The 20,333-nt window shown below is 52.1% G+C and overlaps 1 protein-coding gene across 3 annotated transcripts in view; it reads right to left on the bottom strand.

The window, feature by feature from the left end:
- The window catches only part of SH3RF3 (SH3 domain containing ring finger 3), a 160,657-nt gene that overhangs the window by 59,507 nt on the left and 80,817 nt on the right, over positions 1–20,333 (bottom strand). For 2 of the 3 annotated variants that reach the window (XR_011569270.1, XM_019970219.2), the window contains exon 3: positions 9,838–9,933. The exons of the other annotated variant lie outside the window; for it this stretch is intronic. Coding sequence is in view for 1 of the 2 variants with exons in the window: in XM_019970219.2 (XP_019825778.2) it covers positions 9,838–9,933 (96 nt within the window). In the remaining variant the exon portion in view is untranslated. The remainder of the gene's footprint in view (positions 1–9,837; positions 9,934–20,333) is intronic. 3 annotated transcript variants of the gene reach the window in all.

The following is a 20,333-nucleotide window of genomic DNA, read 5'->3' on the forward strand; positions in this document are numbered from 1 at the left end:
AGGACTAGGTACGCCCTGGCCCCACAGTCACACCGGCCACTCAGCCACACGATCAGCAGCCTACCACATGTCTGCCCCGAGCTGACACGTCCACCACCCTGCCCCTACAAGGAGAGCTGGGCTTCAGGGTGGCCTGAGTGACTCCGCAGGTGATGAAAGGAGGACGAGCCACTGTCCACTGAAGAACACGGTCTCCACAAACCGCAGGGAGAGTGTCAAATGCTGCTTCCCAGTGGTGAAGCCTCTGCATTTTCTCCCACTCCTGCCGCAGGCGAGGGGACCCCAGAGGAGCACCCTCCAGAGGCAGAAAAACGGTTCGGCCTCATCCTGTTCACCGAGTCTCTGTTCTGTGACAATGGCAGAGTGGTAGGGGCGGGGGCGGGGGTGCGGTGAGGAAGGGGTGAGGGTGACAGATCCCTCAGACCTATGGGCCTGTGGGCTGCAGAGAGAAGCCTGGATTTATTCTGAGAGTAATGCCCCCTGCCCCAGGGACACAGGCAGGAGTGAGGCCTGAGTCACCTTTGTAGAGATGGTCCGGTCCGTGTGTGACAGTGGACCATGGGGAGGTGACAGGGGGTGGAGGGTCGTCTGGGAGATGGTGACAGATGGCAGGGCTGCTCTGGGAGGGCTGACACCCAGCACAGCTGAAAACTTTTCCTCTGAAAGTTTCTCTTTACCTTCGCTTTATGCTATCAACTCCAGGTAAAGGCAAAGTTAGAAATGAATGACATGGTTGGGCATAGGGGTCAGTGGACAGAGGGACAAGGGCTGTTCCTGGAACAGGCAGGGGGTCTGGAGTCACCTACTTCTGATGTGTGGAGCAAACTCTGGAGTCCCAAGAGTGAGCAGGCTGGCCTCCCATGGCCCCTGCCCTCTCCCCACGCCTCCCCACTGGGCCTGCTGGGTCACCCTGGCCCAACAGGCACTGGGGGCTGGCCCCTCACCCTTCCTCCTGTCCCCAAGGTGGCTTTTTTGCGGGTCTCTCTGAGCAGGAGAGTTACAGCTCCTCCCCTAGCTTCCTCCCACTTCCAGCTCCATGTCCTCCACGGAGGACACACTGCCTCTAGACTCCACCTTCTCTCCATCTGTGTCTCTTCCCACGAAAACCTGGGTTTCAAGATGACTCTCCCAGGGCCTGGCTCACAGCAGTCGCTCAATAAATGAGAGGCAGCTCGGATGGCCACGTGCTGAAAACTGCTGTTTCAATCCGGGGCTCAGATGTGCCAGCAGACTCAGAGTCCTCAGCAGCTTCACACTCACCTCCTAACTGCTCTCACTTTGAGGCTTTGGAATAAACAAAAGCCACAGAGGAGAGCTTTGAGCCTCTCTGAGTGGGCGCAGCCCAAATTAGCTGTGTTTTCTCTCTGTAGTAACTGATGGAGTTGCAGCGGTTGCAGACAGTGGACAGACTACACGCACGGGTCAGGTCATCAGGGACACACAGCCTCTCCTCCACACAGAAATGCTGCCAAAGGGAGCAAGAGGAACATGATGATGGGAGGTGTTTCTCAAAGTGGCCCAGAGAGTTAACCTCAGAAGTAATTCCTGGTCAAGTCTTAGAATGAATGTGGAGGCAGCAGGAACTGCAGGGCCATCTCCCCACAAATGCTCTCAGCTCTGGAAGCAAGAAGCCTGGGGCCCCGTGACCCTTTCCAGCTGCACAGTCAGCCAAGCCGTTCCTTCTGCACTGAACACAGCATGAACCTCAGCCAAGCCCTGCTCTGTTGTCACGTTATAAACACCTGGAGTCAAATCTCTCCATACCAAGTCTGCTTTCACCTTATTGACTACGCCAAAGCCTTTGACTGTGTGGATCACAATAAACTGTGGGAAATTCTGAAAGAGATGGGAATACCAGACCACCTGACCTGCCTCTTGAGAAACCTGTTGCAGGTCAGGAAGCAACAGTTAGAACTGGACATGGAACAACAGACTGGTTCCAAATAGGAAAAGGAGTACATCAAGGCTGTATATTGTCACCCTGCTTATTTAACTTATATGCAGAGTACATCATGAGAAACGCTGGACTGGAGGAAGCACAAACTGTAATCAAGATTTCCGGGAGAGATATCAATAACCTCAGATATGTAGATGACACCACCCTTATGGCAGAAAGTGAAAAAGAACTAAAGAGCCTCTTGATGAAAGTGAAAGAGGAGAGTGAAAAAGTTGGCTTAAAGTTCAACATTCAGAAAACTAAGATTATGGCATCCGGTCCCATCACTTCATGGCAAATAGATGGGGAAACAGTGGAAACAGTGGGTGACTTTATTTTTCTGGGCTCCAAAATCACTGCAGATGGTGATTGTAGCCATGAAATTAAAAGACGCTTACTCCTTGGAAGGAAAGTTATGACCGACCTAGATAGCATATTGAAAAGCAGAGATATTACTTTGCCAACAAAGGTCCGTCTAGTCAAGGCTATGGTTTTTCCAGTGGTCATGTATGGATGTGAGAGTTGGACTATGAAGAAAGCTGAGCGCCGAAGAATTGATGCTTTTGAACTGTGGTGTTGGAGAAGACTCTTGAGAGTCCCTTGGACTGCAGGGAGATCCAACCAGTCCATCCTAAAGGAGATCAGTCCTGGGTGTTCATTGGAAGGACTGATGTTGAAGCTGAAACTCCAATACTTTGGCCACTTGATGGGAAGAGCTGACTCATTGGAAAAGACTCTGATGCTGGGAAAGATTGAAGGCAGGAGGAGAACAGGACGACAGAGGATGACATGGTTGGATGGCATCACCAACTCGATGAACATGGGTTTGGGTGAACTCCGGGAGCTGGTGATGGACAGGGAGGCCTGGCATGCTATGGTTCATGTGGTCTCAAATAGTCGGACACGACTGAGCGACTGAACTGAACTGAAGGAGGCCCACCCAAGGGGCAGGTATCCCTGCCAAGGTCCACCCCTGGTCCACCCCTGGCCACATGGAATCTGCAAAAGATCCTTTTCTCCAACTTATTTCTCAGACACAGGTCCATCCAGACCCACTATCAGGCTTGGGGCTGAGCCTGGGCTTTCTGGGCAACGTTAATGCTCACTGAAGTTTCTGAGTCACTGACTGGATGGGATGAGTCAGGGTGGGAGGAGGGAAGTCGAGCAAAGGCACCTGTTGAAACCACGGCCAAGGGGAGGGCAGGCGGGAGGGTGCCCAGGGCGGCCTGAGGCGGGGGGTTGCTGAGGAGCCTGTGTCCCTGAGCAGAATGCACAACAGTAGACAGCAGCTGAAGACACAGAGATCCCAAGCCTGGGGGCATCCAGTGGGGGGAGCTCAGTTGGCTGAAAAATGGCCCCATCCTCACGTGCCTGGTTTGCAGGGTCACTGCTGCCCACGTGGGGAACATGCGATGGGAAGGGAGGAAAGACGCTGGCACCTGAGCAGAAACAGTCAATGCAGCACAGCCGGCAGCCATCCCCATGCTAGGCGGGCTAAGGCCCCAGGAGAGGCGTGGGCCCCACCGGCAGCCAGGCCGGGCTCCTCCCTGCATTTCAGCTCCAGGTTGCCACACTGTCATTCCGCTGGTCTACGGAAGATGGACATTCACTCATGGCAGCGCCTCTGCTTTCTTCTTGGCCCTCTTGCAGCTGGACAGCTCCAGAGAGGCTGGCAGTTCAAGGCCCAGAGGGACTGGTCTCACAGGACTTGCTAGGTCCCTGTGTGCTAATAAGCAGGCACGCTGAAAGGGTCCCAGCTAAGACCTTGGTGATGGCTGGTGGCTTAGTCCGTATATAATAGTTTGACTTCTATGAAACACTGGCCCACAACCAAACAACACTACACAAATGAACTAACTGCCTACTGTGTGCCGAGTACTATGCCAGGACGAGAAGAGAAAGGAATTGTCATTGGTCTGGCCTCAAACTGGCTCCCTATGCAGCTGTAGAGACAGGATGACAGGGAATATACCTGTTTACATGTTACCTTGTATGCATCACATTGTAAGATGTAACTTCACGAACAGTTCAAAAAGTGCTACAGGGGAGAGCGGTCAGGAAGAGCTGGTAGCTATGTACCTACTGGCCTCTGTGGAGGACCCAGGACCACATCCCATTGCTCAGATTGTGCCTTGGGGTGCAGACCTGAGGGACACTGAGGTCCTTCTCTCTCTGATGGAGCCCCGTCAGCTCCACCCGCCTCGTTCCCTCACCCAGCCTGCCCTGTGGTGACTGGGCGTCACCTGTAAGGGAAGCCCATTAGCTCTTCATGAAGGCACAGTCTGAACCTGGACACAGAAATGTGGGCAGAGCTCATGTCCAGGTCCAGAGGGGGAACCCCCGCCCCAGCTGCCCACTGATGGTGCTCATGATGGTGCTCATGAGAAACAGGACATGAAGAAGAAAACGGAAAAACAAAACAGAGCTTCAAGCACCATCACGTCTCCCCAGTGATCTGTGGCAGGGACCCCTGAGCAGCTCCTCTCTTGTTTCTTCCTTGGGACTTTGTCAGGTCACCTCTGGTGTGGCAGAGTCAGGGTGGCGTGAGAGTCAGGAGCTGGGTGAGGAAGCAGGGCTTACCCTGGCTCGGGAGACATGGAGGAGCCCCACCCCCGGCCCACCTGGAGTGCTGGTCACAGAACAGTGTTTGCACGTGGTTGTAACCTGTCTCCATGGAGAACAATGGCCCCAGAGACTTGCACCCGGTCCTCACTTCTCTGATGGAAGCTGTTTACTCTAGGCCCTGAGCTGAGGGGCCTCAGCACGGGAGAGCCACAGCTGACCCACAGACTTCCTGTTCTGCAGAAAATACCTCTCGGGGATCTTAATTTTATCATCCTTGTTTGTCCCCAACTACAATTATATCGGTTACTGCAATATAATTGACATTCGACACTGTGCTAAAGTACACAAATAATGGTTTGCCACCCTTATTTCAAAATTCCAAACCATCACAGGTTCACAAGAAGGAGCAACAAGGACCATGTTTACCCTCTCCTCTGAAATGCTAAACACAGGTGAAAGAAACACGGCTTTCAGACATGGAACACTGGCCAGTTGAGGAGTGAAGAACCTCATACACCGCAGGACACGCAGTTGAAAACACAGCTTTAGAAGGGCGTCTAATCAGCCCCACACTGAGGCGCCCTCGTTCTGCCTAACAAGCTATGAGCAAGGCACGAAAAGCATCACACAGCCTCTCCGTGCATAGCTCAGTACATCCCAGGACGGCCTGCAAATGCTGGTAGGCATGCAAGAACACCCCACATCCGAAAAGCCAAATTCACAACACCGCATCCCCTCAGAGGTGCTAGGCAGGCAAAGTGGCAGGGAATGCAGCCCGTAAACCAACTGGGTCAGTATTCACAGGGCAAGAGGTCATCAGCGGACCTAGAACCAGAACCAGCCAGAACCCAGAGTCGGTGGGGAAGCACCAGGGGACACCCCGACCACACTCCCCACGTCCGAGCAGCGAGGCCAGTGTGCACATCAGGAGACACCCCCAGGACATGAGGAAGACACCATCCATCTTCTAAAGACCAGTTCCCTGGATACCCAGCCCATCCGTCCGTGGCACAGAGGCCCTGTCCATTTGTCCGTCCATCTATCTGTTGGGCACATGCTTCCCATGTGCCACCCCACCAAGGCCGCTTCCTACCTTCTTCCACACAGGTGGGGCCTGAAGCCCCAGAGTCAAACAAAACCCTCTAGGAAAGAATGGGGCAGGGGAGTGGTTGTTACAAGATGCCCCAGGGAGATTCTGGGGCCGGTTCTACCCACCCACCTGCTGGCCATGAGGGAGGCCATGGGATGGGAGAGTCTCAGGAATAGCTGCCGCCACGTGAACGCAGCTCGAGCTTCACAGTCAATCGTCCAGATGTGGCTGCAAGTTGCTGGTTTTGAACTGATTCATCAGGCCACTAGCCTGGGGGCCTGGGGGTCTGCGTGGCTGCCCAACAAGGGTCCCATCCCACTGACTCTCTCTGGAGAACCCACCTGGCTGCACACCTTCCCTGACCCTCTAACAGCCTGACGGTCACACAGCCATCCCCATGTCGGCCAGGGCCACTTCATAGAAGCTGGCAATGCTGGTCGTTTGTAGGTAGGAAAGAAAGAAAAAGTAGCTAGAAGAGGCCCTTTTCTGAGAGAGCCCCTCTGCTCAGAGTCACTGCCCTGACTCCCTGGGTGGCTGAGAGAGTGGAAACAGCTGGCCAGGTCCCTCAGATGCTGTGAGGGCCTCCCATCCCTTCCAGTGGCCTCAGGTAGCCTGTGGGTCCAGAGTCGGACCAGGAGAGCAGCCTTCCAGCACCCCTCAACATCCCCCAATGGGAGCAAGAAGTCAGAACCCCAACCCCTCACCTCCCTACTCCCCAGTGGGAGCAGGAAGTCAGAAACCCCCACCCCTAACCCCCCAATGAGAGCAGGAAGTCAGAACCCCACCTCCCAGAGCTATGCATGCCCAACATGCAGGGTTTCTTTTCCAGGAGCTGTGCCCTCCAACCAGGGACACCCCAGCAGGTCTATCCACCTGGATCCCAAGTACACCTAGGGTCTGTGGAGGCACTGAGGTTTGGATGGGGCTCAGAGCTCCTGTGTCTTTCTGTTTCTCCTGAGCCTGGGCGTGGACCTTCCACTAGAAGCCAAGGACCCTCCCCAACCTCCTCCCTGGAAACACTCTGCCTGCCCCAGGGCCTGAGACAAAGGTGAAGAAACAGCCAGCAGTTACTGGGTCAGCAAACCCCATGTGTGCAGGGCAGCCCGCACCTTTGAAACAGAACAGACAGCTTCAACGCTGTTTGTCTCCAGGGATGTTGGCAGCTCTGATACCACAGTTGGAGATGGACGCTCAGAATAACATGCTCTCTTCATAAGGCAAAGTGACAAGGAGACGATAGTGCTCCAGGAGCAAGAAAGGCCAAGTTCAACATCGCAATTAGCGGAGGCTCAAGCGACTTCCACAGCAATCATCGCGCTGAAGACCAAGCCTCTCACATGGGAAGCAGTTGCCATTAGCAACCATACCATTTTGGGCATTACATCTATTTGGCTAAATCAAGACTTGAGTTTTTGCTTCCATCTTTTCCCGGATCTGTAAATAGCACCAATCAGCCTCGGGGATCAGCCGAGGCCTGCAGCAGCACCAGCAGACGGAGGCTTGGATCCGGTCCCAAGGTCAGAACTCTCTGGACGCCCCCTGCCCGGGATGAGGCTGCCCCCACTTTCTGGGGCTCACCCAGCCTCCCCACCTCCTCATCCAGGATACAGGCATCTGCAGGTACCCCACGGCCATGGGAGATCAGGGCGGATCCTGATCCCAGCGTGTGGGGCAGCAGAAGGGGGAGCAGGAGCCAGAGGATAGACCCACCAGATACACACATGGCTCCAGGTTCAGGACACAGGCTCTCAACAGACGCCACTATGGACGCGTCCATCCAGCTGTGTGGACGGATGGACGCGGGCAGCTCTGATGGATATCAAGGGTCAGTGGGAGGGAGACAGGACTCCTGCAGCACCACTATGGACACCCCCACCTCCACCCTCCAGCCCCTCACGCCCACGTGGAGCCCCTCACACCCACATGCAGCCCTGGGCTGCAGCCTGCAGCGCACAGCCCTCTCCTCTGGGCTATGTCCTCTCCTCCTTGAAAGCCGCCCTCATTGATCACTGCACCTGCTCTGTGGCTGTGGTGCCCGCAGCCGCACATCTGTCCTCTGGCATGTCCACCACTGCTCGGCTGACTAGGAGCCTGCCCAGCCTCCACGTCTTCCTTGGTTCCCTGACCCTCATGGGTCTCAACACCTCAGGTGAAGTCCCCAAATCACCTCCTACTGCGTCCTGAACACTCTTGACAAACAACCTTCTGCGGAGAGGCTGAGATGAGGACAGCTGGGCGCAGACCTTCAATGCCCCCTCCTCATCTCTTGTTCCTTCCGAGACCCTCCTCTCCAGCCACCTCCTCCCTGAGGGCAGTCAGGTCAGCCCCTCTACCCCTGGGGTGTGGGCGACCCTATCTGTGATGGAGCTCCTGCTGCAACCGCAGGTGGGGCTGACCTCCACCCCATTTGTGGGGACAGTGAGCCCCGTCCAGTCCTCAGGGCCCTGGGGACTCAAAGACCTCCCACCTTGGCCTGGTCCACCAGAGCAGCCCTAATATGTTTTGGCTCTAAGACTCCAGAGTCACCCCTAGGCTCCTCGCACCTCCTCAGAGTCTCCCACTCCCTGCTCACCTCTGCTTCCAGACTTCTCCCCCTCCACAGAGTGGTCTTCCTGGGATCAGCTCTTCTCACTACAGGGCAGGGGTCCCCGGGGAAGCTCCTGAGCCGTGCTGGCCCCTTGCGCAGAGGCGCAGCCGCCTCGGCCCTCCGGGTGCGGATTCCAGTGACCGTCCACAAGGACGTGAGGATCCAAGTCAATCGGCCTCCAGGGGCCCAGAGCACAAAATGAGCAAACACTGGGCTCCAGTTTGGGGCATCGTGATAGGCTCTTAGGAACGTCCCATGGCTGTCTCTGAGTGGCCCCTCGAGGGTCTGCCTAGGAAGAGGTTCCACTGACTAAAGACATCGGTGGGGTCTGACTCTGCACATCTGGACGGCGCTGGGTGGTTTCTGGGTCTGAAGCAGTAGGATGGAGACCACCCCAGGCACTGGGGCAAATGCACAGGTGAGGACAGGGGTCCATACCAGGAGCCAGAGGGCAGAGTGTGTGCCTCTGAGTGCCCCTCACGAGGTGCCAGAGAGGAGCATGTACGTGGGTGTGGCCTTACTGCTGGGGAGGGTCTCAGAATTTCCTGGGCAGGTGATCCAGAGTGAGTGTGAGAACTGCAGGGGGCAGGACATTTAGGAAATGGAGGGAAAGGGCCAGAAATGTGGCTGGAAAAGCAGAGGAGGCCAAGGTGCAGACAGCCCTGGCTGCCTGCCCCAGAGAGCAGCCTCCATCCTGCAGGGCCCAGAGCCCACTGGCCCACAGGGCTCAACAAAGGCAAAGCTGGCCACATCCCGGGAATCATGTGCAGCGCACCCTGAACTGGGGACCGTGGGCTCTGAGTGGGGGCGCTGGGAGCTGAGTCAAGAGACGTCCACCTGCGATCGCAGTCGGCTCTGAGCCTCTCTGTTGGCTCATCGGTCGCAGGGGGGCAGGGGGTGCAGTCCTGGTGTTCATGCTCTGGATGTGTGAGAGGCGGGACGAGGACTCCTCAGAAGGGTCCAGGGTGCAGGCACCGCCCACGGCAACCAGGACTTGAAAGGTCAAAGGTTGTGGACACTCCCCACTTGGCCACTGCCCGTGACACATTCACTGGATACCTACGGCACATCAGCCATCAGCCCCAGAGAAAAGGCAGGAAGCCCCAAGTGTGCTCCACTCCAGGAACCGGCCGCTGACCAGCCACTCCAAACCCGGAGTCCGGGAGCCTCAACATCTGTTTGGTTGCTGGCAGAATCAGGCGCAGGGTGTGGGCGGGGGAAGGGGGCAGGTGCCTCTGGGGGAAACCCAGAGAGTCTTGGAGAAGGAAACAGGGCTCAGGCTCAATTGTAAAGAGAGAAGCAGAAGTCCACAGGGGAGCCCTGCCTCCTGCCACATGGTGAGACAAGGGAGTGACCCACAGGTCAACCCCACCTGAATTCAGAAGACTGTGGGGCAGCTTCCTTCTCTTTAGAAGAGGGGCTCCAAGACCAGGGCACCCTGGGGTCTAGTGAAACAAACCACAAAGGGCAAGAGAAGGGTTGGGAGTCTGGCCTCACCTCCACCTGCAGGCAGTGGGGTTAGGGCACTGTCTCACCTCCAGGTACAGCAGCGGGAGGGGCTGGGGCAGGGCCTCACTTCCAGGTACAGCAGGGGGCAGAGCTGGGGCAGGACCTCACCTCCAGGTACATCATGGGGGCGGGGCAGTGCGGGGGTCTCACCTCCACGTATAGCAGTGGGAATATCCCGATCTTGTCTCTCAGCTTTCCCTCTGCCCAGTTGTCATCCACTCTTCTGATTACGGTCAAGACTTCATCCTGGAAGTGGCCCATGCAGACAAGCCCAGGGACATGCACAAAACAGACACAGAAACAGAACCAAGAGATCAGTCAGTGTCACTGATGCCAAGGAAAGACTCTAAGTGATGACTTGTTATGAGATCTGACATGAAAACCGTTCATCCCCACATCTTCACCCGTGATCGCTTTTCCTCTCTGGTATTGATTAGAGGCCAAGACCCTCTGAAGGAAGTGTATGGCAATTTACAATCTAGTGAGCACTTTAAAATTCATGTTCCTAATAATTACTTATGGATAAGATTGTTTTCAATAAATATAAATTCAACTAATCCTTTCTGTGTTTCTACCTCCATCAAAGCACAAAATATGACCCAATCCAACTCATTTACTTAGAGTCGTGGAAGTCTGAACAAGCCTGTTAAATTCTTGTCACGCCAGACGTTATCAAGGATAGAGGCAGAAGGTGGACAGAGGCAGAGACAGGAGGGTCGTGAAGCAGGGAGACAGGTGGCCAGAGAGGGTGGCCCCACCTAATGCCCACACAGGTGCCCAAAGCTGATAGGACAGTCAAGGGTGGCAGAGGACGAGGAGCAAGGGGACGACCTGCCTGGTGCACCCACAGGTGCAGGGACAGCCGACAAGGTGGGGGCGGGATGAGGAGTGAGGGGATGACTGGCAGCAGCGAGCGTCAGGCCCGGGCTGGTGAGGCCAGGGGAACAGTGGAACCATTCAGGGGCGACCAGGAGAGCCCTGTGCCCACAATGAACTCCACTCAGATTCAGCCAAAGGGTGGCGCCGAGATCCTGCCGATGGTGCAAAGGAAAAGAATCGCAGGCTTCTTATAAGTCAGCGCTTTTGCAAAAGCAAAATAAATCAAACAACAAAAAAAAAGACATTTAAATTTGTAAAATTAAAAAGAAAAAAAATGCCAGATTAATTTTGGTAAAAAAAAAAAAATACACAATATCCACACTGTTATTTGAGACTGGTTCAAGAAACTAGACCAAAAGAAATAAAAGAAAAAAATAGGAAGTATAAATACTGGGAAAAAGACCATACAATTTTCTACCTAGAAAAACAGAGTATCAATTAAAAATTAGAATAAGTAAGAACTTGAGAAAGGCTTCTAATTTTAAAATAAATACATAAAAATCATTGGTTTCCCCATCTACCACCAATAATCAGTTAGAAAATGTGATTAAAATTGGCTGATCATTAAAAAAATAAAGTCGATTCTCTAATTCACTGTATATGCCAAAATTAATTCCATAAGTATTAATGATTTAAATGTTAGGGAAAAGAAAAAAAAAACCTTCAAAGTCCAAGAAGAAAATATGAATAGATGTTTAATCTTGAACTGGGGATGGTCATAAGAGGTAAATAACAAAGATTTGGCTAGAGAAAAATGAAGTTCTCTACGTTAAAAACAGAAGAACAAGACAAAAAGGCAAATACTCTAGAAAAACACTTGCAGGGAACTCGAAGGAAAGACTGAATATTCTTGCTACATGAGGACTTAGAAAAAGTCTCAAAGGAAAGACTGAATATTCTTGCTACATGAGGACTGCAGGAAAAAGAGATAAATACCTTAAAAGGAAAACAGGCCAAGGGCAAAAAATCACATAATTTACAAAAAGGAAGAAAAGCAAACTGTTGTTAAATACATTTTAAAATGTAATACCTAACATTCAAAAAGTACAGCTTTAGAGAGGAAAATTCCTTCTCTCCTCTTTGTTCTTTGGGTGTCTATCAGATAAGCAGGGATGAACAGAAGCCAGCCAATGTGGTCAGTGTGAAGTCTACAGGCACTTGACCACTGCTGTCAGGGATATAAACTTATGGCAGCAGTTTGGCAAGTCCTATCAAATGTGAGAGCCTGCATACACACTGACCTGAAAGAACATTTCTAGAGCCTCTTTCTTAAGAAGATCAAAGACACGCAAGAAGATTCAGCTCTGAGCATGCTCATTACAGTGTTTGCTCAACTAGACAAAAACTAGAGACAAATGTACAAAGAGGGCTAGTTCGATAACTCATGGTATGTCCACCAATATAACGCCAGTCACCCAGTGCTGCCTAAGGAGGATGGGAAGGTGGAGATGCTCACAGTCTGGAGGTGCAGCAATTCAGAAGATGGGACCCCAAAAAAAGAACCTCTCTTCCCCCACTAAAAAGCCAATTTACAGCAGCACTTTTCACACGGTACATTGTGTCTGAATACCAAAAAGGAAAAAAATCACTGCTGCTGCTGCTAAGTCGCTTCAGTCGTGTCCGACTCTGTGTGACCCCATAGACGGCAGCCCACCAGGTTCCCCCGTCCCTGGGATTCTCCAGGCAAGAACACTGGAGTGGGTTGCCATTTTCTTCTCCAATGCATGAAAGTGAAAAGTGAAAGTGAAGTCGCTCAGTCGTGTCCGACTCTTAGTGACCCCATGGACCGCAGCCTACCAGGCTCCTCCGTCCATGGGATTTTCCAGGCGAGAGTACTGGAGTGGGTTGCCATTGCCTTCTCCAAAAAATCACTAGGTGTCCTAAAAGGCAAAAAATAGTTTGAAGACAAAGAGCAAGCATCAGAACCAGACTTAGATATGGAAGGAATGTTGGAATTATCAAACACGGAATTTAAAACAACCGTGGTTAATATGCTACGGGCTCTAATGCATTAGGTAGGCAGCATGCAAAAACAGGTAGGCATTGCAAACTGGGAGGTGGTACGTCCTAGAAAGAACTGCAAAGAAATGCTGGAGATCAAAAGCACTGCAACAGAAATAATGACTTTTAGAGGCTTATTAGTAGATTTAACACAGCTGAGGAAAGAGTCTCTGAGCTTAAGGATGTCTCAATAGAAACCTCTCAAACTGAAAAGCAAAGAGAACAAAGACAAAAAAATAAACAAAAATCCATAACAGAATGGAATATCCAAAAATAGTAGGATAACTACAAGAGGTGTAATATACACATAATGGGAATACAGGAAGGAGAAGAAAGAAAAAAATAAACAAAAGAAATATTTGACACAACAATAACTGAGGATTCTATAGCCTGCAAAATAATTCCTTCATCAATAGTGAGGGAGAAATAAAGACTTTCTGAGACAAACAAAAATTGAGGAAATTTGTTGCCAGGAGACCTGCCTTGCATAGGTCAAAACCTTTGAATCTACATAAAGAAAGAACATTGGAGAAGGAATAAGTGAAGGTAAAAGAAAAAATAGTTCACAATAATAACAGCAACAATGAATCTGATTAAGTATACCTATCTACCTACCACATATATGTATATCTATGTATACATAAGTATATATTACATAGTATGTAAGTATATTGGAGAAGGGCATGGCAACCCACTCCAGTATTCTTGCCTGGAGAATCCCGTGGACAGAAGAGCCTCGTGGGCTACAGTCCATGGAGTTGCAAAGAGTTGAACATGACTGAGTGACTAACACACACACAGATGTAAGTATATATATTATGTATATTGACATCCACGTTAAATGAGTATCAGCAATGATACAAAGGACAAGAGGAAGTAATTAGGAATATTTTATTATTATAAGGTACCCACACTGTACAGTGTCATTTGAAAGTGGACTTGGATTAGTTGTAAATGTGTATTGCAATTTCTAGGGCAACCACTAAAAAAATTGTTTTAAAGGTACAACTGATATGCTAAGACAGGAAAGAAAATGCAATCATATAAATTGCTCAATCAAGACTATAAAAGGCAAAGGAGAGTAGAAAACAAAATAGGAACAAAAATCAAAGACAACAAATAGAAAACAAAGGTGGTAAATATTAATCCAACAATATCAACAATCACATTTAATAGCAATAGTCTAAATGTACAAATTGAAAGAGAATGTCATGGTGGATTAAAAATAAACAAGACCCAAGCATATGTTGTCTACAAGAAACCCACTTTAAATATAAAGATACATATAAGTGAAAAATAATGAGATAAGGAAAGATATACCACACTAACACTATTCAAAAGAAAGCTGCAATAGCTATAAAGGAGAAACAACACAAATCACTAATACTAGTAATGAAAGAGGGGACATGACCACAGATACCTTGGGCATTAAAAAGATAGTAAAGAAATATTATGAACAAATCTATGCCCACATATTTAATAAACAAAATGGGCCAATTTCTTTAAAGACACAATCTGCTGAAATTCACACAAGAAAAATACTAAGAGACAATCTGAATAAGTCTGTATCTGTTAAAGAAATTGAATCAATAATTAATAAACTTCCCAAACAGAAAGCACCAGACCCGGATGGGTTCACTCATGGATTCTACCAACATTTAAGGAAGAAATTATGCCAAATTTTCTAACAATTTCTTTCAGAAAACAGAAGCAGAGGGATTACTTCCTAACTCATTCTATGAGGTGAGCACTATAACATACACGTCACTAAAGAAGATACACAGCTGGCACATGAAATGATACTCCACATCATATGTCATCAGGGATATGCAAATTAAAACAACATGCCACTGCACATGATTATTAATAGAATGGCCAAAATCCAGAACAACGGCAACATAAAAAGGATTGTAAAAGGATCAGTGGTTACCAGGAGTTGTGGGGGAGAGAGTGGTGGCCTGTGCAAGCTTCTTGATGGGAGGGACTGGCTGTGGGGAGAACAGGTCTTGCTCTGGTGGGCAAGGCCACACTCAGTAAATCTTTAATCCAATTTTCTGCTGATGGGTGGGACTGTGAGCCCTCGCTATTAGTTGTTTGGCCTGAGGCGGCCCAGTCCTGGAGTCTGCAGTCTCTATGGTAAAGCTATTGGCTGGGCTGCGCACCAGCAAGTGACCAACTTCCTGATATCACTGAGGCTAGTTCCCCACCGCTCTGCTCTGCTCCAACCTGACCCGTACCAGGGACACAACCTCCGTGAGGAGTACTGAGAGCTGAGTGGCACCGCAGAGCCACCAGCACCAAGTTCCATAGGTCCTGCCAACAGTCACACCTTCTCCCACCACCAACACAGGACCCAGAAAACGATGCCTGGGTCCTCATCAGGCCTCGGATTTGCTGTCATACTTCACAGCCTAGGGCTGGGGTAGGCATCTGCTCTGCAGCCTCTTGAGAATGTGAATAAATGCACCCCCTGGGACCCCAGCTGTGTTGGACAGGGCAGGCCCGAGTCCAGGGCACAGTGCGCTGCTCACGGGGGCACCGAGGCCTCTGCGAAATAAGCTGAGCGGCTACGCAGGGACCTCTGGGCAGCACCACTGAAGCTGCAGACTCTCCAGCCTGGGCCAGGGAGTTGGCATCTCAGGATCTGCTGGGCATACCTTCTCTGTCTAGCGCTCAACTCTGCTCTTTTAGGATGTGAGCTGCCAGAGATGCAGGAGGAGAGTGGGTGAAGGGGTCTGGATGAGGGCCAGCAAGACTAGATGGAAACCGCCGCCAGTGGGCAGGTTGGCCGGAGCCCGGTTCCCTAGCGCTGCCCAGGGTGGAGCAACAAGTGTCCTCTTCCTGATGCCAGGACACCAGTGAAGGGCTGGAGAGTGGGACAAGGTCTGGGCCAGTCTGGCCGTGTCAAGGATTTTCTGGATGAAAGTTGCTCTGTGTCATCTTTCCACCTTCAGACACACAACTCTGCTTCACTTCCAGGCTCCCTGGCAAGTGCTCCTCTCGCGGGTCAGTGGATACCCTAGGCCACCTCCCTGTTCCAAGCTCAATCAACATCGAGGGCCAGGGCCCAGAGGCAGAGCTCAGAGTGGTCCTGAGCGGCCTTGAACACACACTGGTCATATGAGGAGTGGACCGCCTTCCTGCTCAGGCTCAGCGGGCAGCACACTGGCAAAGGAGTCAGGCCCCACATCAAGGGGCTTTAACTGCATTTCTCATTAATTCATCCAACTCTCCCATGTTTGTAGGCCTTCCCTGTGGCTCAGTGGTAAAGAATCCTTCTGCAATGCAGGAGACACAGGTTCAGTTCCTAGGTCTGGAAGATCCTCTGGAGGAGGAAATGGCAATCCACTCCAGCATTCTTGCCTAGAGAATCCCATGGACAGAGGAGCCTGGCGGGCTACAGTCCATAGGGTGGCAAAGACTCGGACACGACTGAGCAATGAAGCATACATACACACACCCCTGTCTGTGCATGACTCCTGCCGGGGAAAAGCCAAGCTGCAGACAGATGAATCTGTTAGGAAGCCCAGGCCTGGGGCTTTTCCTCTCTGACCTGCCAGGAGACTGGGGTCTCTGCCTGCACTGAAGTCCTAGACACCACAGGGTGGCTGGCTGAGTACACTGTCCCCAGCACCCTGTCAAAGGGACGTCTCACACACTGAGGGCCTGGCCCACACCCAGAAAGTTCCCACAGCAGCTCCAAGAAGACTAGCCCTGGGGGCTGGACCATTTCCTAAATGCGCTGTGGGGTGGATCACACATGGGGAACCTGCCCTTCCAGGGGCCTCTGAGCTCCTCGGGCCCCTCTTTTCCTGCAGCCACGTGGTCTCCAAGAGGCAACGAGAAGCAGAGATCAGGGGAAGCCCTTCAGAAACGCCTTGAGAGCGTCATGACTGCCCTCAGGACAGAGGACACACGGGGGCCCAGGCTGCTCACAGTGGGCACAGTGGCCTTGACCTGGGGGATGAGGGCTTCCACACCCCTGCGAGTCTGCCCAGATGCAGTTACCAGGACGAGATGGGTGCAGGGGACCCATCTGGGGACTCAGCTCCAATGCGTGTGTCTGTGGAGGAGGCCCAGCCTCGTGGAGTGTCCTGGGCAAAGGCAAAAAGGACAGGAAGCCGCGGGCATGGAGGCGAGCCCCCGATTGGTGCCTGTTTTGAGGCTGGTTCCCAAAATGCCTTTGTTCATTGAATCCTATCAATTCCATTTTATAGTCAAAAAAGATACTCAGAGATGAAGTAAATGATTCAAGTGAAAGTAAAAGTGTTAGTTGCTCAGTCGTGTCCAACTCTTTGTGACTCCATGGTCTGCCCATGAAATTCTCCAGGCAAGAATACTGGAGTGGATTGCCATTCCCTTCTCGAAGGGATCTTCTGGACCCAGGGATTGAACCTGGGTATCCTGCACTGCAAGCAGATTCTTCACCATCTGAGCTACCAGGGAAGCCCTAAATGACCCAAAGTAAGAGATAAAAGTGAAGGTGTCACAATTTGAATCCCATCTCACTCAGGAGCTGAAACTCTGAATACATTTGATTTCTATCAGAACTTGCTTTGGGATTAATGCTGGGCCAATTCACAAAGCAGAGAATCTCCTCATTGAGGAAGGACCAGTAAACACTCAGAGGTGGAAGAAGACTGTGGGGAGGGTTTTGTGGAGCTGCCGCAGGAGGGGCATCTGCCGGAGTCAGGACATGAGTGGGGCTTTAAATGGGCTTGGCCGGCTCAGAGCAACCAGCCCAGCCCCTCCCGTCACATGGAGGGCACTGTCACACGGGTGCCAGTCCGGAGGAACGGGCTGGCAGAGCGGGATGCTGCTCTGCTGTCACCTTGACTCTTCTCATCCACACATGCCCAGCTCGTTGGAGTGGGACTGCTATGAAGTTATAAATTGTGCTTTTTATAGCTTCTCTACCTACGAGAAGTAATTATGCACTCTTCTTCAATGAAACAAAGACTTTGGTTTTAGAATGACTTTAATTAATGCAATTTTAACAAGACTGTTCAAGAGCTGACATCGAAGGTAAGAATCTTGCTTTGATGCACATGCCTCATGCCTTTTAAAACATCATCCATCTCACCACAGTGATGTTTTTTAAAGGGAAGTTAGCACCATCCATGGATTTTAGACGCTCCTTCTTTCCTTGCTGAGTCCAGAAAGGAACATATCCAAACAGCAAAACACTCCCTGGAGGCAAAACCAAGCTGGTCAGAGCCACGTGGTCACTCAAGGTGGTGAGAGGGAGGCTGTTAGAACCAGTATTCCAGGCCAGTGGAGGGAAGCTCAGGCTGTCACGCAGGGTGGCAGGGATGGGGGCGGGGGGAGTGGCAGCTGGAGGGGAGAGAGGAGAACGGGCAGGTGCTTGGACAAGCAGGTTGTGCCCTAACTTAAGGGGTGTGGAGTGGGTGCTGGTGACACACCTGTGTGAACACGGTGGGGAACATGGCCGGGCCATAGCAAGGTCTTCACCAGGAAGCGTGCCCTGCCATCTCCAACTCTCCATGTCAGTCCGTGGATTGAAGAGAAAGTCCTGGAAGAGCAGCCCGAGGGATGCGTGGCCCACCGGCTCCCACACCTCTGCTCCCTAATCTGGGCTCAAAGTCCTGGGAAGACCGGGGGCCACTCGCCTCAACGGCACAGTCCAGGGCGCCAGGCCCCCGTGATCCAGTGGCAGCAGCACCACCTCAAGGCGAGTCTCAGGGCCCGAGTGCGCACCTTCTCCATGAGGCAGCTTTAATGCCTCTTTTGAAATACCACACACATTACCCACCGCCTTGACCAGACACCCCGCACACCTCCTGGGTGACCCACACTGCCCATCACTCTCAGAAACTGTCCCCTGGATTCCTGCCCCGTCTCCCCAGCCGACGTCAGGCTTGTTGGTACAGCCCAGCTCCCAGCGAGGCTTGGCTCAGCACGTTTTGCTGGTGAGCAGCCAGGTGCCCCTCTGTCCTTTGTCCAGTAGGCTCTGGACTTCCCCCCGGAGGTGAGGGTACCAGGCAGAGGCTGGCACACGGAGCGTGTGATGGAGGAGGAGGACAGGGAGGCCTCTCCCTTCTCTCACGGGGAGGAGACGCTGGCGGCTGTCCACTCGGTGAGCCTCCTCGACGAAGGCTGTGAGGAGGGCCCACCCCAACCCTGTCAGCCATGACGGGTCTGTGTCCTCACAAGGGCTCAATCCAACCCCCAAGGGGCGGCTCTCTTGATCCTTAAAGCACAGAGCACCAGGGCCCAGGGGTCTCAGGGCAGGCTGGGCAGGGGAGCTGGGCACGAGGGGAGTGGGCACCAGGGGGTCTGCTGCCTGACCTCACTTGGCAGCCCGTGCTCCAACCTCAGAGGGGGACGCCTAATGCTGCTTTCAGGGAAGCTGCAGGGCCGGGTGACAATCGCAATGAACACGCTGATGGAAGGGAAGTGGAGAGAGTTAAACGTGAATGAAAAGAGATCATTCACCTTTGGGCTGAACAATGGAACGGCCTGCACAGAACAGGCCAATTTTGCTCAAAATGGAGCACGGGGTTCTCACATCCCTGCACAGTGCTCGGCACCACAGCTAAGCTCGAGTCTGAGCAGAGGAGAGGCTCACAGTGAGCTGGAACCTAGCTCTGTGTTTACAACTGTGTGCGGGGAGAGACTGGAGGAGGAGACACAGGACAGGACATGGGAGAGGGGCAGGTTTGTGCAGCCTCTTAGAGCTGTGGCTTTGCTAGACACCCGCTGACCAGAAACCCCCTCCACAGGCGGAACCTGTCCACTCTGGCCGGGCATGATAGTAACCACTTGTGTTAATTATCTTACAATAGGTGATACCAACAGGGAGCTTGGAACCAAGAAGTTACCACCAGCTGGAAGAATTTGGGAGAAGATACCAGCCCATAATAAGCTCTGCCAACCTCCCAGGAACCCTGGTGCTGGAATCCACCTTGGCTGAGAGAGGCACGTGCCACCAGCAAGGATCCTGAGTCAGAACAAACACAGGCCAAGCAAGATGACTGGCCAGAAACAAGCCGGTAACTAACCCCATTCATTACCTTAAAACCAGAGACTGTGAGCCACGTGGAGAGTGGCTCTCTTGGGGTCCTGCTGTTCTCTGCCTGGGTGCCCTTCCCAGTTAAGTCTTGTGCTTTTTCAGCACATGTATCACCTTGGACAATTCATTTCTGAGCAGTAGACAAAAGCCCACGCCCAGGCCCTGACGAGGCCTCCCTCCTGCAACAGCTTCAACATCAGGAAGACAGGCTTCTGGGGACCCTGGTAGGCAGCTCTGAAGATCAACAATGAATTGATGATGTTTCTGAGGTCCGGGTGCTCTGGCCCTCCCAGCCCTGGACTGGGATGAAGTGAAGAAGCCAGGAAGCGGGGATGTTCACAAGCCCTGACTCTGCTACCTCTGCACATTGACACTGCACCCCCAAGGCCGGGAGCCTGGAAGCCAGGCCCCTCCGTGTCTCACTCGGTCCCCAGGACAGTTCAGTTCAGTTCAGTCACTCAGTCATGTCCGACTCTTTGCGACCCCATGGACTGCAGCACACCAGGCTTCCCTGTCCATCACTAACTCCCAAAGCTTGCTCAAACTCATGTCCACTGAGGCAGTGATGCCATCCAACCATCTCATCCTCTGTTGTCCCCTTCTCCTCCTGCCTTCAATCTTTCCCAGCATTAGGGTCTTTTCTAATGAGTCAGTTCTTCCCATCAGGTGGCCAAAGTATTAGAGCTTCAGCTTCAGCATTAGTCCTTCCAATGAATATTCAGGACTGATTTCC

Source organism: Bos indicus, chromosome 11 (genome assembly GCF_029378745.1).
Source record: "Bos indicus isolate NIAB-ARS_2022 breed Sahiwal x Tharparkar chromosome 11, NIAB-ARS_B.indTharparkar_mat_pri_1.0, whole genome shotgun sequence".
Lineage (NCBI taxonomy): Eukaryota > Metazoa > Chordata > Mammalia > Artiodactyla > Bovidae > Bos > Bos indicus.